Consider the following 18,983-nt stretch of genomic DNA (forward strand, 5'->3'; position numbering starts at 1 on the left):
TGGTATTAGTTTTCATTGTTATGCTGACGATACACAGTTATATGTCTCAGCAAAACCTGATGAGAAAAAAAAGCTTACTAAAATTGAGCAATGTGTGCAGGACATAAGAAATTGGATGCTTATTAACTTCCTTCTGCTAAATCCGGATAAGACAGAAGTTCTAGTCATAGGACCGCATACAGCTAGGAGTAAAATTTTAGATCACACCGTAACTTTAGATGGCCTTTCTGTTCCATCAAATGCAACAGTGAAAGACCTTGGTGTGATTATTGATTCCAGCCTTTCATTTGAAGCACATGTAGATAATATTACCAGGATAGCATTCTTTCACCTCAGAAATATTGCCAGGATAAGAAATTTATTGTCGCTAAACGATGCAGAAAAACTAGTTCATGATTTTATCACCTCTAGGTTGGACTATTGTAACGCCTTACTGTCTGGTTGTTTAGCTATATGCATAAATAAGCTAGGTAGTCCAGAATGCAGCAGCGAGAGTCCTCAATAGACCAGAAGATATAAGCACATCACCCTTATCTTATCTTCACTGCATTGGCTTCCTGTGAAATTTCGCATTGATTTTAAAATACTACTCTTGACATATAAAGCATTAAATGGTCTCGCGCCGCAGTACCTGAGCGAACTGCTAGTGTCTAATGATCCGCCATGCCTACTTCGATCAAAGGATGCAGGCTGCTTGTCAGTACCGCGTATTATGAAAAATACAGCTGGGGGCAGAGCTTTTTCCTACAAAGCCGCAAAGTTATGGAATAGTCTTCCAAATAGTGTTCGGGACTCAGACACAGTCTCAGTGTTTAAGTCCAGGCTAAAAACCTATTTATTTAGCCAAGCATTTTTATAAATAGATTTGCCATAGGTAAAGGAGCAGATCTGGGGGACTCATGGACATAGAGTATTATGGTGAACTGGTATGTTTGGATGCTGTCTTCCTCACTCTCATTGATCACTCAGGTTTGCTGACGGTGAGGTGATTGTTTGCTTTACATCTCAGTTCCCCCTTATGTTTGTGTTTCTTTCTGGCTCTCCCTTTTAGTTATGCTGTCATAGTTAGTCCTGCTGGAGTCTCTGCTTGCACTCTACAGTTAATATACATTTACTTTATACATTGTGTGACTGTGACCATACCTAACTTCCCTGTTGAGTCTGGTTCCTCTCAAGGTTTCTTCCTATTACCATCTCAGGGAGTTTTTCCTTGCCACTGTCGCCCTTGGCTTGCTCACCAGGGACAAACTGACCATTTTGATTCATATAAATTCACATTTCATACAAACTTAAAGAATTCTTTTGACTGTGTAAAGCTGCTTTGCGGCAATGAAAATTGCTAAAAGCGCTATACAAATAAAATTGAATTGAATTGAATTACTGTCGAATCCTCTGGAACACCTTTGGAGACGGCTTATGGTAGAGAAATGAACATTCAATTCACGAGCAACAGCTCTGGTGGACATTCCTGCTGTCAGCATGCCAATTGCACACTCCCTCAAAACTTGCGACATCTGTGGCATTGTGCTGTGTGATTCAACTGAACCTTTCAAAGTGGACTTTTACAGGTGGCCAGTCTAAGGCACACCTGTACAATAATCATGCTGTCTAATCAGCATCTTGATATGGCACACCTGTGAGGTGGGATGGATTATCTCGGCAAAGGAGAAGTGCTCACTATCACAGATTTTGACAGATTTGTGAACAATATTTGAGAGATATGGTTATTTTGTGTATGTAGAAAATGTTTCAGATCTTTGAGTTCATCTCATAAAAAATGGGAGCAAAAACAAAAGTGTTGCGTTTACATTTTTGTTCAGTATATATATATATATATATATATATATATATATATATATATATATAATTTATATCAATAAATATACTATTTAAATATTTATCAATTTATTTCTTTTTCTGAAGTGTGTATAAATTTTTTGACTGAAAAAAAAACTGACTCTGACTCTGTACAGAGGAGTAAAAGTGTATACACACTTCAATAGGTGTGATATGCATTACTTTAAAACTCGAATTGGATTATGGCAGCAATGTTTGTTTCCTCTAAAGATGTCAGTAGAGTCACCATTGTTGATGCTATTATGTTACCGTCAAAAGTTGTGATTGGAGCAGCCTGATTAGGATAACATCATACATTGAAGTCACACATCTATAAGTTTTGTCTGTGTGAAAAACACAGGTTTTGGAACAGTTTTTTTTTTTTCTTTTGTAAAAACTACAACACCCATTATAACAAGCAGCCTGCTCTACGGCTCCCTGTGTCATCAAAAATAATAATAAGAAGAAGAAGAAGAAGAATGGGACGCTTCATAAATAACTTTTGTCATTCTATGAGGTAGGAAGATTTTCAGTCCTAAATAAACTTGAACGAGATTCCTAGGATTGTTTTTGTGACACATAGTAAATACGGGCCCTGTTGTTACTTAAGTCCAGGGAGGATTCTGCCTCATGACTGTGATAAAGGTTTTTTTTTTTTCTTTCTTCTTTAAAAAAAAGAAAAGAAAAAAAAAAAGCAAGAATGTGGTTATTCGTAGCCTGCCTGTTTTTTTTTTTTTTTTTTTTTGACTACTGATCAGAAGGTCCTAGGTTTAAACCCCAGCACCACCAAGTTACCACTGTTGGGCCCTAGAGCAAGGCCCTTAACCTTTAACGTAAATTACAGGTATTTGATAATGTGTAAATTTCCAAAAACTAATATCATAGTCAATAGAGTTAGTATCTTGTAGGGAAAAAAAAAAATAATATATATATATATATATATATATATATATATATATATATATATATATATATATATATGTTGTGTGTGCACTCGCTCTCACTGTGTATATATATATATATATATATACACAGTGAGAGCGAGTGCACACACAACCCTGCGCAAGCGGACACACACACACACTCCCCGCGCGAGCGAGCACGCACAGACAGCTCCGCGAGAGCGAGCACACACTTGCAAACCAGGTTACTCACAATTCGAGGTTCTGTACTTTGATGTAATACATTTCTCTATTCATTTAATATATCACATAAGAAAAATACGGTACAATTATAATTGTTATTTTGTCCACATTGTGATCGCCAATGAATTACAAAAACAGTTAAAAACACAATGAAAACAATTTAAAAACACTTCTGCTTTTCCAGATGAGCTTCAAAGGTGTTTAAAGTATTGCCTCTCTGAGTGCAAAACAATATGAGTTGCATATAAGACATGAAAATGGAACAATTTGCCTTAACTCTTTAGTTTGTTAAAGATCTCTTGCTTGTGCAAAGTGCACTCCAACTTTTATATGAGCAAGACACATCTGAGTATAAGTAGCGTAGCAATATGCTTTAACATTAACACCAGTTAATTAACACCAGCCTACAGCACATGTCTCTGGACTGTGGGAGGAAACATGAGAACCAGGAGGAAACCCACCAAATAACACCACACACAGTGTTTTAATGCAGAACTCTGAGTTATGAAAGTTCAATAATAATGATAATAATAATAATGCATGTAAATAGTAATGTGAAAAGAAGTATTAATAATATGAGTTATTATAGCTTATTTAGCTTCATATTTATTTGAATAAAGACAAACTGCTTATTTAAAACAAAAACACCACACTGTGAACAAAACAAATTAGCACTGGTTCACGTTTGATAAGATTTTAGTCCTAGGAAATGTTCAGAATTTTTTTTTTTTTCAATGTGAAAAAACAACATAGCAAATACATTTTTTTTTGGGTGTTGAGAGTGATAAAAACACTAAAATGTTATTTTTTTTGTTCTATAAGAGTTAATATGCACATATTTTGTATATAAAAAGTGAGAAAAGAAAATTATCTTGCATATAATGTATACACTACCGTTCAAAAGTTTGGGGTCACTTTCTAACTCTATGATCGTTCCTGATTTTTATTTCTTTTTACATTGTAAAGGAATGCTGAAGGCGTCCAAAAAATGCATTAATCTCCCTTGAATAGTTGATATTGAGATGTGTCTGCTACTTCTGCTCTGTAAAGACTTCATAACGCCTCTAATCTGAGGTGCTGTTAATTGGTCATTTTTCAGGCTGATAACTCTAAATGAACTTCTCGTCTGTGGCAGAGGTAGGTTTTGGTCTCGCCCTCCTGGGACGGCCTTCATGAGAGCCAGTTTCATTATGGTGCTTGACGGATTTTGCAAATGCACTTGACAATACTGTTCTTGCAAGAACTATTACAGAAAGGCTGACCTCTGTGTCTTAAAATAACAACTAACTGTTGTTTTTGTTGTTGTTACATAATTACCTAATTCCATATGTGTTATTTTATAGTTTTGAAATCCCCAGTATTGTTGTAGAATGTAGAAAATAAATCACTAAACAAAAACAAAGAAATTTGCAAGTGACCCCAAACTTTTGAACGGTAGTGTATATATATATTGATGGATGTATTTAAACATACATACAGTACATGTATGTGTTAAATCGCTGTGTGTGTCTAATAATATGTAACATTCTATCCCCCGATTGCGTCTATATAAGTGGAGGTAATTTTCTCACTCTTGCGCTGCGGAGTGTGTGTTGTGTGTGTGTGCGCGTAATTTGACACCGTGCCGGTTGTGTGTGCTTGAAGCACCCCCTCTCTGCTACACACGCACACACACACACATTAAAGGCCAGAGAGAGAGTGTGAACCGGCGCGGTGTCAAATTACGTGCGCGCACACACAAGAAACACACACTGCAGCGCAAGAGAAAGAAAAACACACACACCTACACTCGAACACTGACACACACTAAAGACGAGAAAGGGAGAGAGATTGTGTGTGTGAAAACCGGCGCGCTGTCAAATTACGCGCGTGCACACACATAACACACACACTCTGCAGCACAAGAGAAAGAAAAACACACACACTTAAACATTGACACACAGTAAAGGAGAGAGAGAGTCTGTGTGTGTGTGAACCAGCGCGGTGTATCAGTTGTGATCACGTAGCGCTCAGTGTCAAATCAAGAAGCGCATGCGTGATACATGATACTTGGTGCTCGTAAACCAAGACAATGCTCATTTTCCAAGTCAAAATTAATTTCAAATCTTTGCTTGTTTTGCGGAACACTCATAAACTGCGTTACTCATAATCTGAGGTTTTACTGTATTACTATTATAATAAACCCTAGGCACGAGACAGCCATCAAAACCATTAATACAAATTCTTGTATAATGTTTATTTTGTAACACATTTATTTTTCAGTGGTTTGTCATGAATATGCAAATAAATATTTATATATAATAAAAATAAATAACTTTTTATAATGAAAAATTGGACGAAACTAATTTTAATATAAAATAGACTATATAAAAGTATACATTTCGCATTTGAAAAAAATATTAATATATATTTTTTCATATACAAATTTATTTTCATATTGCTTATTCTATTTTATTGTCTTATGTAATTTGTAAACCATTAACCTATGAATTTATGTTCTAATATAATATTTGATAGCGATTATGTAGGGGGGGGGCAATCCATGGCAGGGGGGCATTTCAGCGCATTACACGTGTTACAAAAAAATTTGAGCCGCTCTTTTGCTCTTTTTGATTTCGTCAACCAATCGAAGGGGTTGTGATCAGTGTTTCTACTGTCGATGCATATCGCCTTTTAAACCACGCACGAACGCGCAATAATCCTAGACAACTCAATCCAGCTATACTAATCATCAACAACAGGTGTGTTCGAAGAACCAACCAGACCAGCCAGATCGTAATTAGCACGATGATCTCATCTTAGATGTGTCAGTTTATCTCGGATGTGTCAAGCGACATATGAAGAACAGACCCCATATCTTTTCTAATTATAAACACAACCATAAATACAGCTAACAACTAACTGTTTGGAATCTTTGAGCAGAATATATAAATGTGTGTGTTAAGGATTCAACACACACATCAATGATTAAACACACAATAAAGAAAATTAATACAGGAGGGAAAGAAAATAAAAGAGAGAGATGAAAAAAAATTAGACATAATACCAGTGTTTAAGAGGCAGGTTGAGGTCATTAAATTAAACCAAAAAATGGTGCAAGTTTTATTTTTTCATATATTAGATAAGAAGCAAATGTTAAGGTGATTGTGAAAAAAAAGGTTATTTTTCATGAATTGTGATTTATGAATGTAAGAACTCCAATATAATGACTGAAAACAGTGAGGTTAAGTGCTGACGGACGAGAGTCTGTCACGTGATTCCAGCAAGCGTGGCGTTCTGTCATTGGTCATGTGACTCTCAGGGGAACAACACTTAAATTAATTTAGAAATGTTCCCTTTGCCCGATTACATAGAGGTAGCTGTTTTTTCAGAACGAAATTAAGTTTACAATGTGTATAAATTGACTTAATTTCATCTTGTAAAAAGGAGTAAGACTATATGTGGTGTTCTGTTGCATGGGTTAAAAAAAGTGAACCGATATCATATATTAATGTACTGTTAAAGTGGCCTAATTATGCATAAACGATAAATGAAGTTTTTTTTATAAATGTGTCTTTTAAATAAAAGTCGGCTCACATTCGCCTAAACAAGTCGTTAGCAATTCAAATCTTTTTCTGTTACGGATCCACGTCACTAAGTTACATATTTGCATAATGTCTTCCCATGTTCTACGTCGCCAACAACTTGCCTGCCCACAAACAGTACACTTTCCTCGTGGATTAACGTTACATCATGTCAAGAAGACGCTGTATCCTGCATTGTGAAAGTAAAGTAAAGGAAGAATCTACAAAGAATGAGTGGCTAAAATTCAGTTATGGTAATGGGTGTTTCATTTTCCGACACACGCTGTAGCGGTAGACCAGTCATAAATCACCATGCCATCTGACCAATCACAGCAGTGAGGGCTCACAGAAAGGAGGGGTTTAGACAGACTGATTTTTTTAACTGCTTTACACAAGTTGTTTACGAATCATTTAGAGATGGGGTAAAATTAAATCTATTTTTGGAGAAAACTAAAGTGTTTTTTGACCTTGCATACATGTAAACCTGTTTTAAGAGACTCATTAAGCAATATTAGCAACCTTTAAAATGGCATAATAGGGGCACTTTAAGAAACACCTGTAAGTTAACTGTTAATATTAATGCAGATTCTCTAGGGTAAACAAGACCTTCTGCTCATTTATATTTGGAATAAAAACAAATTCTCAAAAAATACTCAAGCCGTCATTTAGATTAACTGTTTGATTTTTATTGTCATTTTCTTGACAAGCTCAGGCTTCGACCTCACGCTCTTTGCTGGCACTGCCAAGTAAGACCAAAGCTTCATTCGGGACTCAACCAGAATGACCCGAATAAGGGTCCCGATGACGGGTGCCCCTGTACCGGCATTCTCTGCCAGTGTAACGGGTTTGATCCTTCGTGCACGGGCGGCACCATAAAGCACGGACACAAGGTAAGGTCTTTTTTTTTTTTTTTTGATTGTGTAAAGTTGCTGTAGTGACCAAAGCGTTCTTTCTCTGTCACTTGTTTAGACGCCCTTACAGTGATATTTAAACAATCCTTAGTGACAGTTCTTCGCCAGCATATTTTACTGTTGGTATGATGTTCTTTTTCTGAAATGCTGTGTTACTTTTACGCCAGATGTAACGGGACACGCACCTTCCAAAAAGTTCAACTTTTGTCTCGTCGGTCCACAAGGTATTTTCCCCAAAATCTTGGCAATCATTGAGATGTTTTTTAGCAAAATTGAGACGAGCCTTAATGTTCTTTTTGCTTAAAAGTGGTTTGCGCCTTGAAAATCTGCCATGCAGGCCGTTTTTGCCCAGTCTCTTTCTTATGGTGGAGTCGTGAACATTGACCTTAATTGAGGCAAGTGAGGCCTGCTAGTTATTTAGATGTTGTCCTGGGGTCTTTTGTGGCCTCTCGGATGAGTTGTCTCTGCGCTCTTGGGGTAATTTTGGTCGGCCGGCCACTCCTGGGAAGGTTCACCACCGTTCCATGTTTTTGCCATTTGTGGATAATGGCTCTTACTGTGGTTTGCTGGAGTCCCTTGATAGATCCCAATTACTTTTGTTCTCATTTGTTTCTGTATTTCTTTGGATCTTGGCATGATGTCTAGCTTTTGAGGTGCTTTTGGTCTACTTCTCTGTGTCAGGTAGATCCTATTTAGGTGATTTCTTGATTGAAACAGGTGTGGCAGTAATCAGGCCTGGGGGTGACTACAGAAATTGAACTCAGGCGTGATAAACCACAGGTAAGCTATTTTTTAACAAGGGGGGCAATCATTTTTTCACACAGGGCCATGTAGATTTGGATTTTTTTTTCTCTTAATAACGTAAACCTTCATTTAAAAACTGCATTTTGTGTTCAATTATGTTATCTTTGACTAATAGTTAATGGTTTTTGATGATTAGAAACATTTAAGTGTGACAAACATGCAAAAGAATAAGAAATCAGGGAGGGGGCAAATAGTTTTTCACACCACTGTAACTGATGACGCACAGTTATATTTCTCAGTAAAGCCAGTCTAACACCTCTGTAAACCATGAAGGACCTTAGACAATAGATGTTGAGTAACTCCCTCTGACTTCATACACAAGCCTAGGAATAAGACCTTAGGCACTTAGAAGTAAGCCTTCTAATTATTCACTACCTCTAAATGGTCCATACACCATGTGCAGTAGTGAAACACCTGGAAGACCTTGTCTAGATCCATGGTTCTCAACCTGTGGTCCACGCACCCTTCAAGAGGGCGTAAAAAATCACAAGGTGTGGGAGAGAGCGCCTTTGTCTGTTGTGAGGTTGTGAGGGAAATAGATTTGCTCATAAATTAAATTAAGTAATTTTAAAAAAGGTAAGATTATAATTACACACACACACACACACACACACACACACACACATACAGTGGCTTGCAAAAGTATTCGGCCCCTCTTGAACTTTTCCACATTTTGTCACTTTACAGCCACAAACATGAATCAATTTTATTGGAATTCCACGTGAAAGACCAATACAAAGTGGTGTACACGTGAGAAGTGAAACAAAAATCATACATGATTCCAAACATTTTTTACAAATAAATAACTGAAAAGTGGGGTGTGCGTAATTATTTAGCCCCCTGAGTCAATACGTTGTAGAACCACCTTTTGCTGCAATTACAGCTGCCAGTCTTTTAGGGTATGTCTCCACCAGCTTTGCACATCTAGAGACTGAAATCCTTGCCCATTCTTCTTTGCAAAACAGCTCCAGCTTAGTTAGATTAGATGGCCAGCGTTTGTGAACAGCAGTTTTCAGATCTTGCCACAGATTCTCGATTGGATTTAGATCTGGACTTTGACTGGGCCGTTCTAACACATGGATATGTTTTGTTTTAAACCATTCCATTGTTGCCCTGGCTTTATCTTTAGGATCGTTGTCCTGCTGGTGAACCTCCACCCCAGTCTCAAGTCTTTTGCAGACTCCAAGAGGCTTTCTTCCAAGATTGCCCTGTATTTGGCTCAATCCATCTTCCCATCAACTCTGACCAACTTCCCTGTCCCTGCTGAAGAGAAGCACCCCCAGAGCATGATGCTGCACACACCATGTTTGACAGTGGGGATGGTGTGTTCAGAGTGATGTGCAGTGTTAGTTTTCCGCCACACATAGCGGTTTGCATTTTGGCCAAAAAGTTCCATTTTGGTCTTATCTGACTAGAGCACCTTCTTCCACATGTTTGCTGTGTCCCCCACATGGCTTGTCACAAACTGCAAACGGGACTTCTTATGGTTTTCTGTTAACAATGGCTTTCTTCTTGCCACTCTTCCATAAAGGCCAACTTTGTGCAGTGCACGACTAATAGTTGTCCTATGGACAGATTCCCCCACCTGAGCTGTAGATCTCTGCAGCTCGTCCAGAGTCACCATGGGCCTCTTGACTGCATTTCTGATCAGCGCTCTCCTTGTTCGGCCTGTGAGTTTAGGTGGACGGGCTTGTCTTGGTAGGTTTACAGTTGTGCCATACTCCTTCCATTTCTGAATGATCCCTTGAACAGTGCTCTGTGGGATGTTCAAGGCTTTGGAAATCTTTTTGTAGCCTAAGCCTGCTATAAATTTCTCAATAACTTTATCCCTGGCCTGTCTGGTGTGTTCTTTGGACTTCAGGCTGTTGCTCCCAATATTCTCTTAGACAACCTCTGAGGCCATCACAGAGCAGCTGTATTTGTACTGACATTAGATTACAGACAGGTGCACTCTATTTAGTCATTAGCACTCATCAGGCAATGTCTATGGGCAACTGACTGCACTCAGACCAAAGGGGGCTGAATAATTACGCACACCCCACTTTGCAGTTATTTATTTGTCAAAAAAAATGTTTGGAATCATGTATGATTTTCGTTCCACTTTTCAAGTGTACACCACTTTGTATTGGTCTTTCATGTGGAATTCCACTGAAATTGATTCATGTTCGTGGCTGTAATGTGACAATATGTGGAAAAGTTCAAGGGGGCCAAATACTTTTGCAAGCCACTGTATGTGTGTGTATATAATTTTAATGCCCTACTTGTGTTAATACTTGTGTCTGTTGCTCATAGTGATAATTATGGCATGGAGAGCAGATCTCTATTGAATTTTTTCCCTCAGCTACAAATAATAGGAATATGCACAGTGGGGTTTTACAGTGAGTAATGTGACTGGCTTTCAGAAGGTCGAAAAATGTTGTCGCTACACGTTGTAGTTTTTCGATTTTGATTTGTGACCAATCATACACAAGAAATCTTCTTTAAAACTCGTGACATCCATTGACATAATCTGTACTGTGTATATGGTAGTAACAAATAACAGCAAGTAACAGGTAATTTAATAAAAAAAATAGAAGGGTTAAAATGTGTTATTTGGGAGGAAAATGAATATTAAAAAAAACAAAAAACCTCAGTAATTCTGAGTATCAATTAGCATTTATTAAAAATCCGTTATCTCATTATTACAGACATTATATCCTGCATTGTACGTCCTGCACACACACACACACATCGAATTGAAATAGGGATCGGAAGGTTCCAGTTTTAAACCCCACCACCACCAAGCTGCCACTGTTGGGTCTTTGAGCAGGGCCTTTAACCCTCAACTGCTCAAATGTATAAAGAAAAAAAAAGTCACCCTGGATAATAGCATCTACCAAATGCTGTAAATGTATACCTCTAGCCTTACCATTTTAAAAAAAAATAATTATGGAGATCAAAAAGTTCTGATCTTTTATAATTCAGATTTTTTACAGTGTAGGTAATAAAAGGCAGAATTAATAAATGAAAATAAACTAAGCTTAAATACAGAAATGAATGGGGTACTACAATCTAAAATGAAAATATCAGGACATAAAGAGTTATATAATGAAATAAAGACACAATGCTGGGGGTTAAACCAGGAAGTCGAGTCAAATAAAGCAGATACCCAGCTCCTTATAACTTTTACAGAAGTCCTCCATCGACATCCTGAAATGACAGATTTTATTTACATGTGGTAAGTAAAATACCTTGTATGATAATACACTGCGCAGTCAAAAAAAAAAAAGGTTTGCACACTTCAAGATTTCATTGAGCACCTTCAGTGTTGATTACACACACTGTGGTCTCCAGTTCATGTGATTCCTCATGCTCCCAGAGCCGCTTTTTAACAAATTGAGAATATGGCCGAAGAAGAGAAACTCCATAGATGTGATAACCTGGTGATTCAGTACATTCAGGTGGTCAGCTGACTTCACTCTGGAATAGGCTCAATCTGGACTTATCCAGTCTTTATGATCCCTAACAAACTGAAGCCTTTTTTCTGATGAGTCTCACTAACAAGTGGTTTTATTATGGACACGCAGCTGTTTAGTCCCAATCCTGTGAGTCCTCAAACCAATAATTTGACCCTTCTGAAGTGATGACCTTTTTTTTTTTGACCAAGTAGTGTATTTAGAAGATATTTATAATTAACACTAGGGGGTGTCTGTCCCCAATGTTAAAAGCGATATTCTGTATATAAGAACTTACAGGGGGAAAAAAATAATTATAGTTTATTATTATTATTATTATTATTATTATTATTATTATTATTATACCTACCAAAACTCTCCGTTGTTTTTATCCTCCAGCCATGTTTCACGATCCTGGCTGCTCACCTCATTCCACAGGGGAGATCTGAGGGGAAAAAATCAAACATATAAATCATGTACTTTATAAGTTATCACATGTAAAAATACATCACACCAGTATATGTATTTAAATATTAGTTACTGATATATTTTTTACTATAGTATAAATGTATAAATATATATAGTATAATTAGTAGTATTTTTCTACAGTGACATGTCTCTAAGTGTTCTGTGATTCCTTCCATAAATATTAAACAAACATCTCTTGACAGAAAACATCAGTATTTAACCCCTTATGTGTCATGTCCACTCTACAAGTCCCTGTAGATGAGCTGTTACTATCGGAACAATAATACTTAGTGTATTAAATGAGCATTATTTAATTAATTAATTAATTATTCGATTTTCACGTCACGCCAGCCGACCGCATCTTTTCGAACTGATCGCTTACACACCGTAACACACTCGGAGGACAGCACTATCCACTCCTTTCCCTTGCGTGAGCTCACAGATGCCCTTATTGGCTGTAGAGCCGTGTTTAGCACTAAAAGCGCCGAGTACTGGTCATTTGACCGCAATAGGGAAAAAATAAATAAATACTTCACACTCTATCAAATTCCAGGACCCTCCTTTCATGACTTTTCCTAGTTCTGTGAGCTTAATCACCCAGCATGCTTACATTTTCACAATCAAAATCACATCAGTAAAAGCCAGTATAAAGCTATTTTGCTCTTATTTACGTAAAATTGCTAACAGCTGCGCGCCGTTTCCTGCCTTTTCCAACCTGCGATTTTCATTTCTCTCAGCAGATGGCGCAAGGGATCGCGCATACTAGCTATGCATCATTCAGTGTGTATATGTAACTATCTCAGGTCTCATTCCATATATGCAGTTTATATATGGGCCTTCGAGTGGCTTAGTGGTAAACTGCTCGCCCTATCATCCGGAGGTAGCTGGTTTGGTTCCCGGGTGATGCTGTAACCTCTTGCAGCCGGAGGTCTAGAACTCCGCCGTTGCCGGTTCCCATGTGCCATGTTCCCATGTGCCGGATAAGAAAAGAGAAGGGTTGGGCGTTGGGCTAGCAACCCGCCCCGTAAAAACCCAACCACTACGGAAACAACAAGAATTCTTTTCAAGTTCAATCGAACACAATGGAGAACGCTCGTTGCCCTATGCACCGATATATATATATATATATATATATATATATATATATATATATATATATGTATATATATATATGGCAAGCCGTTTAGGAAAATACTTATGAGAGAATCAAATGAAAACTCTATATATATTGAATAAAAAGTATGAATATATTGAATGGATTCTGAATATATTAAATAAAACGTGAGAACATTGAAAGAAACTCTAAATACTGTATATTGAATGAAAAGCTCCGATGCAAGCCGATTTGTTCAAGTAATAATATAACATTTTTCCTGTGTATTTAATTTTTTTCTGTGTATAAGAATTGCATTTCAATTAATGTTTCATGGTGCACCAGATGGCCAGTCCTCTACTGCTCAAGAGTATAGTATATACTATATAAGAGTGTAGAATATAAAATGAAAAAGCTATTTACACGAGTGCTCAAATGTAAAGCAAACGCAATTATTAATTTATTGTGTATATTTAACTTGTTCGAATTTAAAGATGCCCGCGCGTGTGTGCAAAAAGATGAAGTACAACAAAAAATACAAAAGTGAATAATCTTTAATAAAGTTAGCCTAATACAATATTGTTTCCAATGCTGAAGCAAACATGATTTAATCTATTCTCTAAATACAACGTGACAGTGCGCACCGAGGTGACACCCACAGTTACTGTAATCCCTCTTCTCATCATTCATTCACGATAGGTGTGAAATTATCAAACCGGTTTCGCTGATGGGGGGATTCGCAGAACCTTTTGTCCGCATCACAAAATACTGAAGCTCAGCACGTCTACTACGCCTCCTTGTTTTAATCTGTAATGTTTACGTGGAATACTAATAATTTTGTGTATATGCTTAAATATTCCTTTTTATTTATGGACAGGTGCATTATGTCTGATCTGCATTATTGCGAGAGGCAATGACTTTCTGGTGGAATATGTCTGCATTTTATCGATAAATTGCACGCGTTTATCAGCCTTGTAATAAAAAACGCTGCCTTTTGTAAAGTGAAAGTACGAGCCACGCCGAAAAAACAGCTTTATTTCAGTCATAAATTCACAATTACATTCCAGCTATTGCAGTGACCATTTGCCATATACTGTCTGCTATATTCTATATTTAATAAAACTGTATTGAAACAAAATTGTGTATTTTCCTTATTTAATATTGCTTCCGAAACATTGTTGTCCAAATGTTGTATGTATATGGAAAACAGCGAAACCTAAACACATACAGAAAGGACGAATAAAGAAATGTACGAAACATTAACACCTTTACCGTGTTTAAATGAATAAAGAGTTACTGCATTGTTTCATGTTTCAAGACATCCTTAATTTACATTTTTCTCCTAATTATATTGTTACGGGGTGCGGTATGGAGAGGCGCACCACAAGATGTTTTACTGATAAGAGCCCTGATGCAGGGCTTTAGAGGGGGTCAGTGAAATAGGAGTTGTGAGAGTGCTTATGACAGGCACAGGAAGACCTTTCCGTTTGGAGATAGCATGGGATTATTAATTAAGAAACTTAAAAGGAAACCAAAAGAAAACTGAAAACACAAAATAAACAGAGCTCCGCCGTCTACATGAGAACGGACGGGAATCTGGAAACTAAAACAAAAAACTAAAGATCTCTTATGCCCTTACCGAGGATTTATAGGAAGAGAGAGTAGAGTTTGTGCTTTGTGCACTTTAACCTGAGAGCGCACACTAAACTGATGCGTGTCGCTCTCCCTCACTTTCTCTCTCTCTCTCTCTCTCTCTCTCGCTGGCGTCTTAGACAGACAGAGGCTTGGGCTCCGCTTCCCATTCAAAACAATAGGCGGTCAAATGACCGGTGAATCACGTTAAAAGTAAGTAACACTGGCACGGCACTTCTAGTGTTAATGTGGGAGCACTAATACCCCTCATCCCTCCCCTCTGAGAGGGATCGGCCAATCAGCTCTCTCTACACCTCCGGCTGCGAGAGGTTACAGTATCACCTGGAAATCGAACTCACGATCTCCGAATGATAGGGCAAGCACTTCACCACTGCACCACTTGGAGGCCCCCTTAAATAGGCATTATTCGTTCAGAATGCTGCAGCTCATGTGCAGGAAACTGTCTAAAATAAATTACTACCATCTAACCAATTAGAATGCAGAACTGAACAGTGTGTGTATAAACTGTGATCATTAAGACATTCGTGTGTGATTAATGCTGTGTAATCAGCAGAGCTTTACTTGTCACTCCAGTCTCCGTTCCACTCTCCTTTTCCCCAGGGGTTCAGCACTCTCACCAGCTTCACCTCCTTACGCTGAGTCTTCACCTGAGAGAGAAAAGGGTTTTAAACTGATTTAAACAGCATGAAGATATTATTACACATATACAAACACTATGGGCAGTTTGGAAACACCAGTATACAGTTTGGGAACAGCAGTCAGCCTACAGCGCATGTCTCTGGACCCCAGCACAGGGAGAACATGCAAACTCCACACACACACACACACACACACACACACACACAGAGAGACCTGAGGTGAGATTTGGTTCAAGGTGATGACACTCACCCCTGAGACACCGTGCCACAAAGACGATTATAGCTAACTTGTAGCGCGGCCACATAAAGGGGCATTTTAAGTAGCAGGGAAAGGGTTACGGAGCTAATGCGGCTCACCTGCGCAATGGAATTTGCCCGATCTGGTTTTATTTGTCCCCATAGACAGTGTTGGTCACAGGGTAAGCTCTCGCGAGCATGCGCGATCGCAGCGCGAGGGAACTTGAAAGCGGCGTCGGGTCACGTGTGCCGGCATAAAGCCGGAACCGGCAAAGTACTCGGGACGGAGAGATGAGACAGCGCGCTGCATTTGGTTTGAGAGAGAGAGAGATTGTTTGTAGTTACGGAGGATTACTTTCTATTACTGGATTAATCTTCATTGGACACATTCAGTACCCTTCTCGTTCCGTTTTCTCGTGCTCCCGGATTATACATCTTTTACCGGTGAGGCCGAGCCATCTCTCCTGTACACCATTTCATACTCACAATAACACGGACTTGGACTTTCATACATACGCACTCACACACACTCCTACATTCCACACATTATTTATATTTGTATATATTTTGTATATATTGGCTTATGGTGCACCTTGTTTGTTTGTATATATAGTTTTTTTTTCACTTTAATACACTTTGGTTTGGTTGGATAATTGTTGTTGTCACGTGTCTTGTCTTGCTCCGCGAAGATTGCGCAACACCGGAAGTGAATAATATTAGCCCGTATTTAGATCCTAGACCCCGTATTAGTGTAATTAGCTTAAACATAAGATCTGAGCGTTACAAACTGTACATAAAACTCCATTTTCATTCATTCTCAGAACAAATCTTTGCCATTAAATGCAACAAATATTGGAGCACTTCATGCCAAAGATAAGAAAATATTGATTATATCAGACTTTTTAAGCTTCCTTAGATATCAGCAAGATATACAGTTTTGTTTCTTTACTTTTGTATTGTATAGACACAGAACTGGTGGTGATAGTCTTTATCTGTTCTGATAAACTGTAATGTATAAATGCATAGATATGGAGTTTATAAGCAACATTTTATATAAAACAAACCATATACTTATTACTTTTCTTTTCATGCCATTTTTTGCTTCCTTGTCACCCCTTAATTATTAGCTTATTATTTTCATGCAGATAAATTGTCAGATGTTATATAAAATAATATTAAAATGCCCAGAGGTGTAAATAATCCTTGTAAACACACACTAGTACTCACCTTGGTCACTCCAGTGACAGTGTAGGCGTGTCCCTGCACAAGACCATTGGGAAGCACTGTGTTAGCCGCAGTGGGCTGAAAAATATATAAGAGAAAAGGAAACAAAAAAATGAGCAAAAAACAATATAAGTACAGGAACTAAACAGCCACCATCCTGCTAATGTAAACAGTAAGCATTTGTCTAATCACCAGGCTAGGTGAGACAAAATATGAACATGTGCTATACATCTACAGTAACATTATATATAATATAATATTCATCCACTATCCACTAGATCTCTGAAGGTGTTCAGTGTTTCATATTTGGCACCAAGACATCAGTACCAGATCCTAATCTGCTAGTTCGACTAGATCCTAGTTCTGTAAGTTTGGCCTCCATGGATCAGATGTGTTTCTCCAGCACATCCCACAGACACTAAACAGATTTAGTTCTGGAAATTTGTAGGTGGAGTCAACACCACAAACTCTTTGTCATGTTCCTCAAACTATTTAACAGTGTGTGTGCAGTGTGTCAGGGTGCATTATCCTGCTAAAAGAGGACACTGCCATCAGGGAGCACTGTCTCCATGAAGAGGTGTAACTTGGTCTGTAACAGGGTTTAGGGAGGGCGGTATGTGAGACCAATCAATCATCGTCTATTGCTCTGTGGTCCAGTTCTGATGCTCATGTGCCCATTGTAGGAGCTTTCAGATGACAAAGCTGGCCTGTTAGGGCGGGACGGTGTCCATCCCACTTGGAAAGGTGCTGCTCTCATTTCCTGTACTATAGCTCATAGTCTCAGAAGAGACCTAGTTAATCGTTGACAATACAGAGCCCAGACCAGGGAGCAGACAGACAGGCTAAACCAACCGTCTGCTAACTGCATAGAGTCGTCACTCAGGGTTCATCATATTGAGACTGTGTCTGTTCCCCGAGCTAAAATCAAATTTAGAAAGACTCAAAGTCTGTTTTAGTAATTTAATTAATATAGATACCACAAACTTGGATCAGACTGAATGCGCAGCCGGCACCTCTGATCTGAAGCTAGGACTGTTAAATATTAGATCTCTCGCATCAAAAGCAGTTATTGTTAATGAAATTATTACGGATCAGGAGTTTGATATATTATGTTTATCAGAGACCTGGATTAAGCAAGACGAGTATGTAGCTTTAAATGAAGCTGATCCTTCTGGATACAGCTACATACACCAGCCTCGGCTAACTGGTAGAGGAGGAAGCGTCAAAGTTATTTATGTCTATACTGGACTCATTCGGAGTAAATCAGGTCACACTTTAGATTTAATAATATTCTTCGGATTAAGTATAAAAAAAAATATTCACAATTCCACTGTCTGAAGTTATATTAGATCACTATTTTTTTCTCAATTAAAGTGTGTCATAGTAATAATGTGCCGCGCTACCGTATTAAATGCACATTTACTTTCAATACCACACAGCCCCCACAAAACTCAATCATGCGACTGAATATTTAGAGTCGACATTTCGCTATACCTTAGATAATGTAGCTCCAGTTAAAAGAAAAATGATTAAAGAAAAGAAACTCGCTCCCTGGTATAACGACCACACGCGCACTTTAAAACAGACCGCTCGGAAATTTGAACGTAAATGACGTTAAACTAAATTGTTAGTATTTCAAATAGCATGGAAGGAGAGCATCCTGAACTATAGAAAAGCTCTTAGTGTAGCTAGATCAACATATCTCTCCACTCTTATAGAAAATAACAAAAATAATCCTAGATTCTTATTTAATGCTGTAGCCAAATTAACCAGAAATAAGACCACTGCAGAAATCTCCACGACAACATCATGCAATAGTGAGGACTTTATGAGCTTTTTTAAGAATAAAATTGTAAATATTAGGCATAAAATTGAGGCTTTAAAACTGGACAATGTAATTGATGCAGATGTTAATCTAACCATGTCAGATCAGAACCTAGAATACTTTACTCCTCTTGAAGAGAAAGAACTAATTTC

The 18,983-nt window shown here is 38.0% G+C and overlaps 1 protein-coding gene across 1 annotated transcript in view; it reads right to left on the reverse strand.

Annotated features, from left to right (window-relative positions):
• Positions 1-11,192: 11,192 nt before the first annotated feature.
• The window catches only part of LOC128520327 (calpain-1 catalytic subunit-like), a 35,134-nt gene continuing 27,343 nt past the window's right edge, over positions 11,193-18,983 (reverse strand). Inside the window, exons 8-11 of the mRNA XM_053494516.1 lie at positions 17,010-17,084; positions 15,469-15,554; positions 12,064-12,138; positions 11,193-11,448 (exon numbers count right to left, since the gene is read on the reverse strand). Of these exons, the coding sequence (XP_053350491.1) occupies positions 11,391-11,448; positions 12,064-12,138; positions 15,469-15,554; positions 17,010-17,084 (294 nt within the window). The 3' untranslated portion in view covers positions 11,193-11,390. The remainder of the gene's footprint in view (positions 11,449-12,063; positions 12,139-15,468; positions 15,555-17,009; positions 17,085-18,983) is intronic.

The sequence above is a fragment of the Clarias gariepinus genome, chromosome 4 (assembly GCF_024256425.1).
Source record: "Clarias gariepinus isolate MV-2021 ecotype Netherlands chromosome 4, CGAR_prim_01v2, whole genome shotgun sequence".
Taxonomy (NCBI): Eukaryota; Metazoa; Chordata; class Actinopteri; order Siluriformes; family Clariidae; genus Clarias; species Clarias gariepinus.